The sequence below is a fragment of the Lipotes vexillifer genome, unplaced genomic scaffold (assembly GCF_000442215.2).
Source record: "Lipotes vexillifer unplaced genomic scaffold, Lipotes_vexillifer_v1.1 scaffold1417, whole genome shotgun sequence".
Classification (NCBI taxonomy): domain Eukaryota; kingdom Metazoa; phylum Chordata; class Mammalia; order Artiodactyla; family Lipotidae; genus Lipotes; species Lipotes vexillifer.
The window spans coordinates 233,920-248,029 of NW_006778171.1; the positions used below are offsets into that span (position 1 = coordinate 233,920).

Here is a 14,110-nt window from a genome sequence, read left to right on the forward strand (position 1 = left end):
TTAATGAAATACCCATACATTTTGCAGTCTTTAAAAAGTAGAGGGAGGGCTATAAGCATACGAGTATGTGTTTTGAAGTCAAGTCCACTTGAAAACTGGTCCTGAAGAATGTCCATTTGGTTTGCGACCATTACTGAGATCAGGGCAATACTGAAACTGTGCATGGGTCCCCTTTATCCACACACACACACACACACACACACATCTTTACATTGTAAAGAGTCATGCTGCAGTGCTTGAATATTAACCAACAGGTAGTTGAATGTGGACAAAGCTCTATGATTTCCTTCCATCTCATGTTTTTAAATATGCCTGCATCCTAAGACAGCCTATTCTAAAGTGAATATTTTGCCTTCTGCCTACTTTCATTTTTTTTTTTTTTTTTTTTAACAGAAAAGATTCCGGCCGAAGCACAACCTGAATTGGGAACCTGGGGAGATGGGAAAGGTGAAGATGAATTATCCCCAGAAGAAATACAAATGGTAATGCTATTCTCTGCCTAATCATGTATTTTTAACTAGTTTTAGTAAGAATATTTCATTGAGTAGGAGGTCATCCTAAATGCCCTTGCCCTAATTTTTATACTGAGTTTTAAAAATTATAAATAAATATTTTAGATCAATTTTCCACTTGATTTCCAAATTCTTAGTATGCTTTTCATATGTTTTAAATTTGCAGTAGCATTAAAGAAGAAATTGCCTTGGAATAATTTTATTAATATTAGATGTCTTTTCAGTGGCAGTAAGATAGTCTTCTATTCTAAATGGGTCTTTTATAATCACTGCTATGGTGCTTTTTAATTGTTTGAATTACTGGTGCATGGTAATGTGAAGAAAGCGTAAGTAATGGCTGAAGAATGAAAAGAATAACACCTTAACTGCAAATATCACCTCCTTTTATTTACCTGTCCCCTAGTTGCCAATTGCAGTTTATTATCTCTGGGTGAGTTTCAAAAGAAAAGGGACAGATTTGGCCAGAGCCCCTACCTGTTCGTTTACAGCCGGGTCCATGCACAGCTGCCTGGACATCGGTGTGACAGAGCCACATGGAGTACGTGTACCTGGGGTTGGGAACAGATGTGTCCTAGAGCTGCCCTGGTGGGATGCTGGCCTTGCCCAAAGAGCTGAGAAGCCGGTTCCCACATAGTCCCCCTCCAGTGGCTGTGCCTGGCAAATGACACCTTAATTTGCAGCTCTTTACGGTGGACAGGACTTTTTAGTACTTGTTTTATCCGTGATACTCTCAGTAATCACACTAAGAGGTGTTGGGGCATTACTGTCTTCTTGTAACTTTGGCCAAAAGCAGTCGGCTCTCTTGTCCATGGGCCCCTCGTTGGTAAGTGGTTGAGCCTATCTTCAGTCCGCGGGGTCTGCTGATGTCTCCTGAAGAAGATGAGAGGTGGGTCTTCGAGCCATGGCTGTCGAGCGAGAGAGGCACCCATCTCCTCCCAGACCTCACACAGAGGCATTCGTGTCACCAAGCTCTTCACTCTTGTCTTCCTGTCCTACAGGCTCAGATGTTGTGTCCTCAGAGAGTCCTTCCCCGACCACCCAGCCTAAGGTGGCCCCAGCCACTATGTCTGTGTGCCCACATCCTGCCCTCATCCCTCCACTAGAATACAAGTGCCCTGAGGGTGGAAATCTGTCTGCTTTCACTGCTGTGTTCCCAGAGCCTAGAGCAGGGGTGGGAACTGTTTGTTGAATGGATGAGTGACTTTGATTAATATAATATAAAAACTCTAGGTTATTTTAAATGGTAAAGCAGGATCATCAGTAAGAACTACTAGAATATTCTAAGTTATTATTGTTACTATTTATATTTATGAACACCTTCTATGCGCCAGGCCTTGTTTGTTTAATCTCATAACAGTCTAGTGAAGTAGGAATTATCTCTCTTGTATAGTTGACGAAAATGGGGCACAAAACTTCCAAAGCCCGTGCAAGGTCACAGAGCCGAGCATCTGAGCCACGCTCCGTGCCCCGAGCCCTGGCTCCAGACCCTGAGCTTTTTTCCTGCATCACAGCTCATGTGAGTGCCCGCTGGGATCTGGTGGTCTAGGTAAGTGTAGCCTGCACAGGAGCACTGGCAGACCGACCTGGGCGGCCTGACAGAGGCCTCACCGGCCCCAGCAAGGGGGCCAGGTCTGCTCTCTTGAGCGTTGGCTGCTGAGAGCATAAAGCAGGCTCGGAATCCTCTTGCTCTCGAGGCTTCCTGTTTCTTCCCCACGCCTGATTATGGGATTGAAACACCGGTGGCCCCTCACGGTGGGCTAATGACTGAGTGAGCTGACCCAAGAGGGTGCCAGGCATACAGAAGGCACTCATAATTGAGTTCCCTCGGCCTTTCCCCTTCAGAGTGGCAGGTGTGCACAGAGGCAGGACAGCCCTGGGCTGCACAGGGTCGGGGGGGCCTGGGCAGTGCTCACATGTGTGGGGAAGGGCTGTGGTGTGTGTGCTGCCCTCACGGCAGGATCAAAGGGCCACGCGGGGTGGCAGCTGCCGCTCCATGGAGTCTTCATACATATTTTATACTCAGGACTGTTTCACAAACATTCATTCACCCAGATGAGCAGTTTCCCCTTTAAGATCATCACCTTAGAAGCGTGACACTGATTCCAGTGATGACACCATTAGCCGTGACTTTCCTGGGACTTGCTATGGGGGTGCTCCCTCAGAGGCTGTGGGACTTCTTTAGAACAAGAAGCAGAGCTATCTGTGCCCAATAGATAAAAATAATTCTGAGCTAAGGAAGTAACTCAAACACCTTAAAGTGGCCTGCCAGGCCCCTGCCTTCCTTCCACACCTCTGACTTGGAGTACATGCTCAGTGCCCCCCAGACCAGCAGGCACGTGACCCGGAGGCCTCGCGGTGTAGACTCCAGGCAGCAGCTGTGGTTGCCCAGTCAAGTAGAGAGAGGCTGAAGACGATGGCCAGGGAGTGGAAGTGTGAGCGGAGATGAGAGAGCTGCTGCGGGAAGTGGACTGGACCTGGTGATCCACTGGAGGGCAGCAGGGCGTGTGAAGAGAGTGAGGCAGGAGAAAGAGCCTGGAGCTCTGTGACCTGGGGAAGCAGGATGCCGGCAGTCAGGAAATGAGGACCTGGTCACGGACAGGTGTGAGTCCGTGGGAGGTGTCTGGTGGGCGCTGGGATCCTGGGCTTGGGGCTTGGGCTGGAGACGTGACTGTGGGATACACCTGAGGGCTGGTGTTTGAAACAGTGCATACAGGGGAGAGAAAGGCACAGCACATCATCCTGGGACACAACGCCGGAGGGCAGGCCCAGGCGGAGAAGCCAGCAGGCTAAAGGACAATTTGATCATGCTCCCTGATAGCCAAATGATGGCCAGAGTTTCTTAAAAGCTCATAGTTTTCCTTCAGTTTACACAAAATAACTTTATTATTGAAAATGATGTCACGTTCCCCCATATCATGTAACATGACCACCGATCTTTGCTAGAGATAAAAATATGTGTAGTACTATCCCTTCATTAAGAAAGAATACATTTGTATTTAGGCAGAACTTAGCTTCCATTTAGGGCTTTTTAAAAAATACACTGCACCGCTTCATAAAGGAAGTATCTAGGAGAATGGCAGTCAGAGGACTTGCCTTCCCCACAGGCAGTGGTGAGCCGCAGCAGCTTGTTAACCTGCACAGACGCGTGCTTAGAAGCTGCAAGATGCACGGAGGCTGGACCAGTGGAAGGCTGGCAGCAAGGATATCTGTGATCAGCTGATGCTTGGCCCCAGTGAGAGATGGCCCCAGTCAAGGGCTTTGGGATTTGACAGAGTTGGTTTTTAACCCTCTTTATGTCACTTACTGCCTGTGTAATTTGGGGGCAAGAAAATAAGCCTCACTGAACTTCAGCTTGGTAAGTTGACAGGATTGTCAGGAATACAGTCGTGTATGTATGAGTGCCCAGGAAAGTGCAGGGCACATAGCAGCTGCTCAGAGAATGCTCCCTCACAAACAGTGAGAGATCGTTGCTGGCCCCGTGTGGTCCTGGGTTCCCTGCACAAGTTCCGAGTGTGATGTATGTAGCTGTTGCGTATGAGAAACACATGTTCACATCATAAGGCTCGTCTTCCCATAATGATGGTTGGTGCACCATGCTTTGTCCAAGCGTTGTCCAAATGAATGAAGCATTGTCCAGAAACATGCCGGGGATCATTCCCAATAATGCTAGTTATTTTGGCGTCATGATATCAGTGACCTAAGCAATCAGAACCAGCAGGACCTCCCTAATTTTTATCGCATAATTGCAAGAGGATGGGGCAGAAGGCTGTACTGTTCAGTACTTTTATGACAAGCTGTTTAATGTTCAGTTCACTCCTTTCTTAATTGGGGCTCATAGCTAAGTACCATATCTTACAGTCTGACTGACGCAAACCTTATTTAAAAGGCTCAACCCTGAAAATGAAGAGAAAGAAATGCCATACTATTGGTTTGAAATTGGAAAGTGTTACAGCAAATTGTGGTCATAAGTCATAATCACTGTTCCTCAGGGTAAAATAATGAATTAAGCCCTATAAATAGCAGTTTAATTCATTATTTCACCCATAGGAGCTGTTGTTACTCGTTCCAGAATGGCTGCGGAGCATTGTATGATTCGCACAATACGTTTCCATTCATCACTCATGATGCAGGGATATTAATGCCTTTGAGTTAATATAAGCAGATGTTTTGTGGTCAGGCTGAGTGGAACCAAATTGTTTTCTGATGTTACCCAGAGAAAATACCTCCTTTCTAAGCCCACATTCATTTTACTTGCCTCCAGTGAAACCACTGCACTTAGTGATGTATTTCTTGGAATAATTTTTAAACACATGAATGTGACTTCTGTTCTTCAGATCACATGAAAAGTGTCCCTAGCCCGTGTCCCCGGAGGTGGGCCCTTGGAAGCACCCGGTGGCTGGCTGGCAGGGCTTGTGGTCTGTGGCCAAGCTTGGCTTACACATTGAGAACAGGAGAATTGTTGATAGAATTTGAGCACCACACAGGTGAAAGCTGGGGCATAGACCCTGGGGAGGTTCACAGGGCCACAGGTGGGGGTCACGGTGAGGGTCACAGAGCCACACGTGTGAAGGCGTTTGGCACAGATAAAGCACAACTAGAAGAGCCCAGAGTGGGCCTGGGCGGCGGGCTCCTGAGCCAAGCGGGCAGACTGCCTTCTAGGCCAAGCCCCCTGTGGGTTCACAGCGTTGCTTCAGTGAACTGTTCTTAGGTCTTTGCGATGCAGATCCTTCTCCTGGTTTCATCTGGCGCTCAAAGGCCTTGGTAGGAATGATTTTCTTTTTAAAACTACAGTAAAGAGGATTCGATTAAAAAAGGATTTCTGTAACAATGCATTCACAATGTGGATCTGTATCCTTTAAACCAGATTATAAACCCTTTTGGGGGGCCCTACTTGAAAGTCTGACTTACTTCTGAATGGAATAAAGCGGTTAAATGATACTGCCTGACGTGCATGTAACCGTCTCAGCCCAGTACCGTATGAGCGCTTGAGCATGTATTAATTTATGCTGCCCCATGTGGTAGGGACTGTTGCTGGGCCCCCAAGTCCTAGACTCTTAACCATGATGCCTACCACTGCTGTTGGGGGTCTGCACTGAGGGAAAGCCCTGTGTTTTGCTGTGAGACCTAAACAGTGTAGAGCGCAGTGGCCCAGAAGGACAGGCTGGCTGCTGTCATGCTTGCCGGGCCCTGCCTGCCCACCTCCTCCATCATCCAGGCCTCTCATCTCCCTTTTCCGGGACTCATGGAGATGGAGGACATGGCAGGTGTGTCGTCCCAGGGCCTGTAGGTCCTCCTGCCCTTGGTGCTGATCGTGGAGCTGAGGCTGCATTCAGCACTGCACCTTGTGAAGCCCCTGCCTGTGCCGGCTGCCAGTGAGCCCCAGGGAGCTCTGTGTGCCTGTGCTTCTCAGGCCTGAGAGGGTAGGAGACCAGTAGTGGCCCTCTAGAATTTGAAACCAGGGAGGGGGAAGGGGCCGTCAAAGCATTTAATGACTCATTTTGCATATCCAGGATCTGACTCCTGAAGAGATTAAATAACAGTTATTAACGTTTATCAAGGTGAAGTTGGTAAGCAGCTTCCACAGATTAGCACATATCTTCCTCCTAATGACCCTATTGAGTACTACAATTATCCCCAGTTTAGTGATGAAGGCAGAGACACAGAGAGGTTAAGTTACCTGCCCAAGGGCATACAGCTTAGGAGATAAAGGAGCTGTCCCTCCCCACCCTCAGGATCAGGCAGGAAAGGATAAGAATAACCAACCACATCTGTTCACAAAGAGAAACTGACAGGCCACACAGAAGGCCAGTGACTGGGGCAGGGTCACCCAGGAAGTTCCCATGAGGCCACAGGAACTGGGCCATCAAAGCGTCTGGCATATCCCCTACCTCCTCCCACAGCCTGGCATTTGGTGGCTCCCTGCCTTTCTTGGCGAATGAGAGGTGAGGTGTACAGGTTTGCTGCCCAGACAGTCTTCGGAAACCTCCCTGAAGCCTGTGCAAGTGAATGCGGTCAGCATCCTGGCCGCTGGCCTAACCTATCAGAGCGCAGCCAGATCTCGTTAAATGGCTCCCTGTGGGAAACAGGTTTCGTTGGGTTTTTTAAATGCAGTTTCATTGTTACTCCCAACCCCTGAATGGAGGCTGCTCTCCTTAAATGTGGTGCCGCAAACCTCTCTCCTCAGCCCTTACCACTACTTGATCCCTTGAGGCATTTGTTTCTCACTTCCTCCAGGAATAGGGAGTTTCCCAGGTGGCATCAAGAACCCATGGATGGGTTGGAAGGAAGTCAGAGCCGGAATCTGATCCCACTCCTGACCCTGCTAACAGGAGCCCTTGAGAAGTAGCAATTAGCAACCAAAAAATAAAAACAAGTAACAATTACCAAGAGGCTTAAAAGAAAGCCAGGTGCCCTTAAATTGGGGAGGAAGCAAACAGAAAGCTTTGTTCCCAAGGACCATTTCCAGTAATAAACCACCTCAAACCCCTAGTTAATTTTGTTTAGGAACAGTGTAAAAGCATGAAAGGGCTGTAGATTTAAAAGGGTAGGGCCATTTTATCGTTAGAAAAATTCAGAGAAAATGCCCCCTGCCGACCTCCCCCCAAAACCTGAGTAACGTACCTGAGAGAATTAGTCAAATTAGCACCCACATGCTGAAGAAATTGTATTTTTTCATATATATCAGACTCTTAAGTAACTGTTGACAGTTAACAGAGCTGATTCTTTCAGACTCAAAAGTGAGGCTTTTATTCCCTTAAATAGCTTTTTTGATACATAATTAGAAGGGCCGTGGCAGTGCCCGTGGCAGCGGCCAGCAAGGCAGCCTGCTGGTTGCCCTGGCCCTGCAGGAGGCTCCCCACCGTTCCCGGCCTCCTGGAGCCTCACCAACCCCGGCCTCTGAGGTGGCCTGGGGTGGAGTGGAGGCCTCTGTGCTTTGATGAGCGGCTGGTGCTGGGAACCCACGCCCTGTCGTGTTTCGGGCCCTGTGCTGGGCTCGGGGTCCAGAGAAAGACCACCCCACCCAGGAGGGGAGCCAGACCCCAAACAAGCGTGGGAGTGCAGTGATGGAGGCGAGAGCCCAGAAGCTTTAAAGAGAGGGGGATGGTAGAACATGATGAAACCTGCCCTGCTGCGTCTGACAACTAAGAAGGTGCCTATGCTGGGTTTCTAGGGACCAGTTGGAGTTCCCCAGCCAGAGGATGAATCCACCTTAGGCTGAGAGCTAGCCTGTGCAGAGATGAGGCGGGGAATGGCAGGAGATGCCCTTGGAGAGGCCTGGGGTGTGGCCGGCTCGTGCACCTGGTGTCAGACGTGATCCGCAGGGTGCAGGGGCAGGGCCGGCATGTGACTGACGGGATGGAGGGCAGACGGAAGGCGACTGTGAGAGATGACAGCGGAACTTAGATAGCAGGGAAGGAACAAATGCGGCAAGTGTGCCAAGTAAAACTGGCAGAGTAGGAAGGGATGTTGCCAGCTGAGAGCCTCGCGGAGGGGCTGGAGGGAGAGGAAAAGGACTTGACGTTGAGGAGGCCCCGCTAGAGGAAGACTCCCTGAGTGACAGGGCGCGGGAGTGAGCAAGGCGGAGGTAAGGGGTGCCGGGGGGCCGGCGGCTGTAACAAGGTTGCTGTGAGGGCAGGTGCGGAGGTGAGAGCACAGCCCCCCTCCCTGGTGGACCAAGTCCCTGCGTGTGGACAGCGGCCTTTTCCAATGTGTGTGGGTCCAATACGGTTCCCACCTGAGCAGCTCATAGTCGTGCAGACAGTTTGAGACACGCACAACTCAGTACAAGGCAGAAAATGGCTAATATTCTAAGGGATTTTGAGAAGATTCCAGGCCACGGTTAGAAAAATGAGAAATAACCTTGAGCTCCAAGGCCCAGGACAGTATCATGGAGAAGGTGGCACGTGAGCTGGGAACACGTGGGACCCGTCGGGGAAGAGACGGAGGAGTGGACGCGTGAGGCCTGAGTCATTATCGTGGACGACAAGCTCCTCCTGGTCCCACACCATGGCGGTGCTTCAGATGCGTGCCGTCCTTGCGTTTGACCAGTATCGAGCTGGCAGGATGGCTGGGAGAGCAGCTGTCCACCCTGCAGAGTTAGCTCAGCTCTGATGAACTCCCCGGGTGGTGGGGTGGCGTCCTTACCCAGACTGAGCCCCAAAGCCTGGTGCCATCCCAAGCACCGGGAATGCAGCTTCTCCAGCTCCCGGGCCTGTGTCCCTGTTGTGGCGACTGGCCAAGGCCAGGCTCTGCAATCTGACTGAGTCCCAGTGCGGTCCTGCCACTACCCTGATTCAGCACGGCCGCTCAGCCTCACCGCTTCATTTAAAGAGGATGATATCAGGAGGTCGTGAGGGCCCAGAGGGAGAGCAGGGCGGCCAGCCTAATGGGGCTGACCCACAGGCCTCCGCGCTCCCAATCAGAGTCGGCTTGCATGCTTGCAGTTCAAATGAGTGAGATGGAAAGTCCAGCCACAGGGCAGCCCCGCTGCACTGCGGGGTTTCATTTTCTTCCTACGGCCTGGCTATCCTCACACGAACACTCAGGGTCTTCCAGCAATGCTGCCACGATCCATGCTGGAAAGAGGGGCTCCGGAGTGATTCTTAGAGTGCGGATCAAAGGTTTCTGCACAGACACGCCTTGCTCGACACTTGCCTTTGGCTGTGTTGCTTTGAGACTCTAGTCAGTTTGTCGTCATCCTTAACGTGTTTGTTTCCTTACAGTTCGAACAAGAAAATCAGCGCCTGATTGGTGAAATGAACAGCCTGTTTGACGAAGTGAGGTATGTGTGTGGTTCCTTTGTGAGCCGGTGGCCTAGTTTACAACTTTCCCCATAACTAGGAACTTTATTAATTTACTCTGGTGCCCAGGCATCCACATGGCCACATGTAGCCCCCCTCCCGCCATTTAGGGGGTCAAGGAAACTGCCTGAATTCACTGACTCCCCTCGACTTGTGGGCCTGTGAGATAACCCCACGGGCTGCTACAAGGCTCCCAGGTGCTGCTGCCCCATCCAGGAGGATCAGCTCATGATGGCAGATGACACCAAACTTAATGACCACTGCCACGTGGGAGCTAGTTACACTTAATTACTCTAAGATGAAAGGGAAACCTCGTGAGGGACGGCTGACAGAGGGAAGCCCTGCAGATGGCTCCACTGGGGTCCGGCTGCTCCCTCACCAGAGCGATCAGCCATGCAGAAGGCCCGTGGCCGTGGCCCACACAGGTACGGTTACCAGCCCTCCGGTGAAGGCACTCAGGCCTCTTGCCCTGGGAATGCCGGGAGCATCCTGCGCCGAAACTCTTGTTGCCCTGTGGTCACTTCCCAAAAGAAGATGCATCCTGACGTTACACTCGCGCAGCCCTGGAGACTGAGTGCCGGTGTTTCCCTCTGACCGCTGCCCCCGGCTCTTCCCTGTCCCTGCCTTCGCAGGCGGGTCTCCCAGGCCTTCCTCAGCGATGGCGCTCTCCCGCCCTTGCCCCTCCTTACTCTTCTGCCAAGTCTCCCCCTCTTCCCTCACCTGGTCTAGGGGGACTCGAGGCCCGAGCGACACAGCTAGGGATCATCTCCCCATCGAACATGTCCGCTTCCTCCTGGGCTGGAGCTCAGCCGCTGCCTGTGCTAAAGCAGCTGTCAGCTCAGCCTCTAGACGTGCACCCCCCGGCCCGCCGCAGGGTCACCCTTGCTGCCCATGAAACGGGGAGAAGCCCGCACACTTAGTTGCTGATATCCCAGCGTGGGATGTTTTCGGCCAGAATCAGGTTTCCTTTCAACAGGGAGTTGGGGTGAGCGGTGAATGCACTCTTCCCCCTAACCTGCTAAGAGGTAACAAAGTTGGGTGACAACACATTCTGACGTTTTCTTTTGTATCCCCCCCACGTGTCACTGTGTTGCTAGGACAAGGCTCGGCATTAAAGGAGACTTTACTTTGTGTGACTGGGCGCAGCCGTGTGCCCCTGGTCCAGGCACTGGCTCAGGAGGCTGGGCCCCAGAGCCAGCTGATGCAGGGGGGCGGGGTGGGTTTCCAAACAGTCCAGTATGCCCCACTAAGCTGAAGGATGTTAAAGGGGAACCAGTAAGGAGAGTGAATCTTCCTCTGCCTGTGTTCTTCCCTGAGCCTGACGTAGCGTCCCCTCCCTCTCTCGTGCCTTCGTTTAGAAGAGACGACTTCTTTAGAAATGTGTGACACTGCTGTTAAGATCACCAAGTACCAATAGTTAATGTGTAATCTGTTTTTTTTTATGAAGGCAAATCGAAGGGAAAGTGGTTGAAATTTCCAGACTCCAAGAGATATTCACAGAGAAGGTTTTACAACAAGTAAGAAAAAATACAGTGGTTTTAAGATTTAGCTTGAAACGGGGATATACTAAGAACGCGGGACATTTCTTCTGAGGTCGTTGGGCCTCTGCAGCTGTGTGCCCAGAGCCTCCCCTTCCCCGGGAGCAGCCTCTGCAGTCCGGGGCAGCTCTCCACACGCCCCAGCCCTGTGCAGCGGAGCACGTGGGGGAGGGAGGCAGCTAGGTTTTGGTTCTGGATGCCCTCTGGGAAGCTGGGGAGCCTCTCTGAACTACAGTTTTTTCATCTGTAAAATAGAGTGGCCCTTGCATGGTTGTCGAAAGGCTCCGAGAATAACCCATGGAAAGCACCCAGCACGATGCATGAGTAGTAGCTTTTCAGTCAGCGGTGTTACAAGCTCAGACTTGGCCCTCTCAAATGCCGGGTCCCCGCCACCTCAGGTGTCCCGTCCTCACAGGAAATGTGACTGTCCTCATACGTGGATTTTCATGTCATTTCTACCTGCCTACAGTTCTGAAATTCTTCCAGCAGCCACTAACTGGCAAAATTTTCAGAAACCTGATAAATTCTCCCTGTTGTTTTTAGTATCCACAGACTGGAAGAGTTTGAAAGACAAAATTATTTTTCTTCACTGTGTTATTAGACTGGGCTACTTGGCTTAAGATACTCCACTCACAAAATGCCCCCTAAACCACACAGCCAGAGTCAAATCATTGCACATTGGGTACACAGGGTGGTTCATAGGAGGTGCCCTTTTCACTAGCGTGTTGCAGGAACTATTCGAATATATATATCTGCTAAGCCTTCACTTGGAAGCCTGATGGCCATCAGTTCAGCCTCCGGACACAGAAAACAGCTCCGTCAGATGTCTCCCCCTCAGAGCACCCACTTGTCCTTAGAGGCAGCTCCGCGTGGTGGGAGGAGCTCAGAGCCCAGGTGGAGTCAGACAGACAGCCCCCACCCGGTTCCCCGTCACGCATCATGTGACGTGAGCCCTTTCCCCCTCAGCAAAGCAGGGCTGAGGTCACCAGAGTCACTCTCAGGGGTAGCGAATGGGATCCGGGCCCCCTCAGGCTCTCAGTCCTGGAACCAGGAGCCGTTGTTTGTGAGCATGGCTGTGGCAGACCTGGGTAATGCACTGTTCACTAGCGCGGCCAGAGCCACGGGCCAGGGGCCTTCACTACAGCAGGGCTGCTTACATGCAGCAAAGTACTCTGAGGTCCTGGGGCCCAAGTGCACTAAAAGCCCTTACTTTTCATGACCATTGCTTCTGCTCCTACACTCGGCGCAGCCACTGAGGAGCACTGATTGCCCTTCACATTTGATTCTCAGTTGGGGGCTGGTTCTCGGTTAGGAAGCAGCAGTCCCAGGGTTCTGGACATGTGCCCCAGGAGGTGGCAGAGAGCCACTCAGGGCCGCACCCTGTGTCACCCCCAGGGCTCCGGGCCCCGACCTGGGAGGGATTTGCAGAGCAAAGGCTGAGCCCTGCCTGGCTCCCTCGGGGTTTCTAAGACCTGAGAAGAGCTGAGTCTGTCTGGGCTTCCTCATCTATGTTGCACGGTGGTTCTTACCCATCCTCTCATGGGAACAGTGGCCGTGGTCAGCCAGCTCCCACTTGGAGATTCTCTAAAAAAAAAAAAAAAGCGAGATTTTGGAGCAAAGCAGTCCTTGGCCCTCAGGTCCTTAGACTATGTGGCATTCACTGCTGGGAATCGGATGGCTGAAGGTCGATTTCCTCTCTGCGGTGCTGTACCAGTCAAGTTTTCCCTAAAACCCACACTCGTCTATATTCCCTCCCCACCGCCTAGAGGGAGAGATAGGCCTGCTCCTTAGACCTCGGTGTGGTTCACAGCCGGTGCAGGGGTGCAATGGTGGGTGATTAGCCAGCCGCTCCTGTGTAAGCCCAGGATCCCATGTTTAAGCTTTCCAAGTATTTGGAGTAAAATTTTTGCAAACATCCTGCATACCATTTTGATTTTTAAGTTTTAGCTTTTTTTTTTTTTTTTTTTTTTTTGAGAGAGAGAAAATGGTGATATACAAAGTGCCATTTTGAAGCTAGCATGTATGTTTTAGAGCCACATGTACTTTGAAGCCCCCTGGCATGTGGTAGCCACTCTGCGATTGAACTCTTCCTGTCCAGTGAGTGGGGAAGGCGGCCAGCCGGGGTGGAAGGAGCACAGGCACCGGGCCCAGTCCCAGTCCTGCAGCTTGGGTGCTGTGTGACTTTGGGCTTCTCTATGCTTTAAGCTTCCCTCTTGTAAATGAGAGTGTTGCCTACCTGTCGGGTGCTATGAGGACCCATGGGTTCATGGTGTGTAAAGCCCCAGCACTTAGTAAGTGGCAGCTACTGTTACTACCGTGACATACACTGGGCGAAGGCGGTGGCGGTTTTATTTATCTGCTGTTTTCTTCCCCGACAGGAAGCTGAGATTGACAGTATTCACCAATTAGTAGTAGGAGCAACTGAGAATATCAAGGAGGGCAATGAAGACATCAGAGAGGTGGGTACTCTTGGGGCACCGTGTCTGATTTGGAGGAGCGCTGAATCCAGGCAGTAGTGTCCACCCGGTCAGGGCCACGTGCACAGGGCTGGTCTCAGGACTGTGCTGGATGGGCCCGTTCCACCCTGCCAAGCCCAGGACCCCACTCACTGCCCTGCAGAGGAGCCAGCTGGGGTGCAGGGGTCCCTCCCTAAGTCCGGGCTGGGCCCCACAGGAGAGGCTTGTGGGACCCCTCCAAGGGCCCAGAGCCCTGGTTGCTGTTTACAGGGCCACCACAGTGGACTGTGGAGTGGACTCATTGTCTGAGTGCAGTCCTCAGGTTTGGGCTGACGTGGGACCGTTCTTGGACCACCACTGCCATCGTGCTACTAGGAAACACGTCAGGGTAGTGGACACACGCTCTCATCCTGTCTGTGTGGGCTTAACCCTGGGGTGGACGTGAGCCATTTTTCCTGGGAGAATTGTGCATGATCTCCAATGATGACTAACCAGAGAGGGAGATGCAGCCCACTTGTCTAACAGACTTTAAACCCACTTTTTGGTTTTGCTTAATAATTAAGCCGCCTGTGCAAGGTAAGCATAGGCTTGAGCAGTCCACACAGTCAGAGCCCCGCAGGGAGAGCATGTGCAGACACACGCAGCAGTGGAGAGCCTTTCCGGCCTAACCCCCGTGCCCCGCCCCCCAGGCCATCAAGAACAACGCTGGCTTCCGCGTGTGGGTGCTCTTCTTCCTGGTGACGTGCTCCTTCTCCCTGCTCTTCCTCGACTGGTACGACAGCTAGGCCGCCACACCCGGCAGA

The 14,110-nt window shown here is 51.7% G+C and overlaps 1 protein-coding gene across 1 annotated transcript in view; it reads left to right on the plus strand.

The window, feature by feature from the left end:
• STX18 (syntaxin 18) overlaps positions 1 to 14,110 on the plus strand; it is a 118,984-nt gene extending 104,874 nt beyond the window's left edge. The window contains exons 7-11 of the mRNA XM_007451500.1: positions 394 to 482; positions 9,236 to 9,294; positions 10,761 to 10,830; positions 13,230 to 13,310; positions 13,997 to 14,110. Of these exons, the coding sequence (XP_007451562.1) occupies positions 394 to 482; positions 9,236 to 9,294; positions 10,761 to 10,830; positions 13,230 to 13,310; positions 13,997 to 14,092 (395 nt within the window). The 3' untranslated portion in view covers positions 14,093 to 14,110. The remainder of the gene's footprint in view (positions 1 to 393; positions 483 to 9,235; positions 9,295 to 10,760; positions 10,831 to 13,229; positions 13,311 to 13,996) is intronic.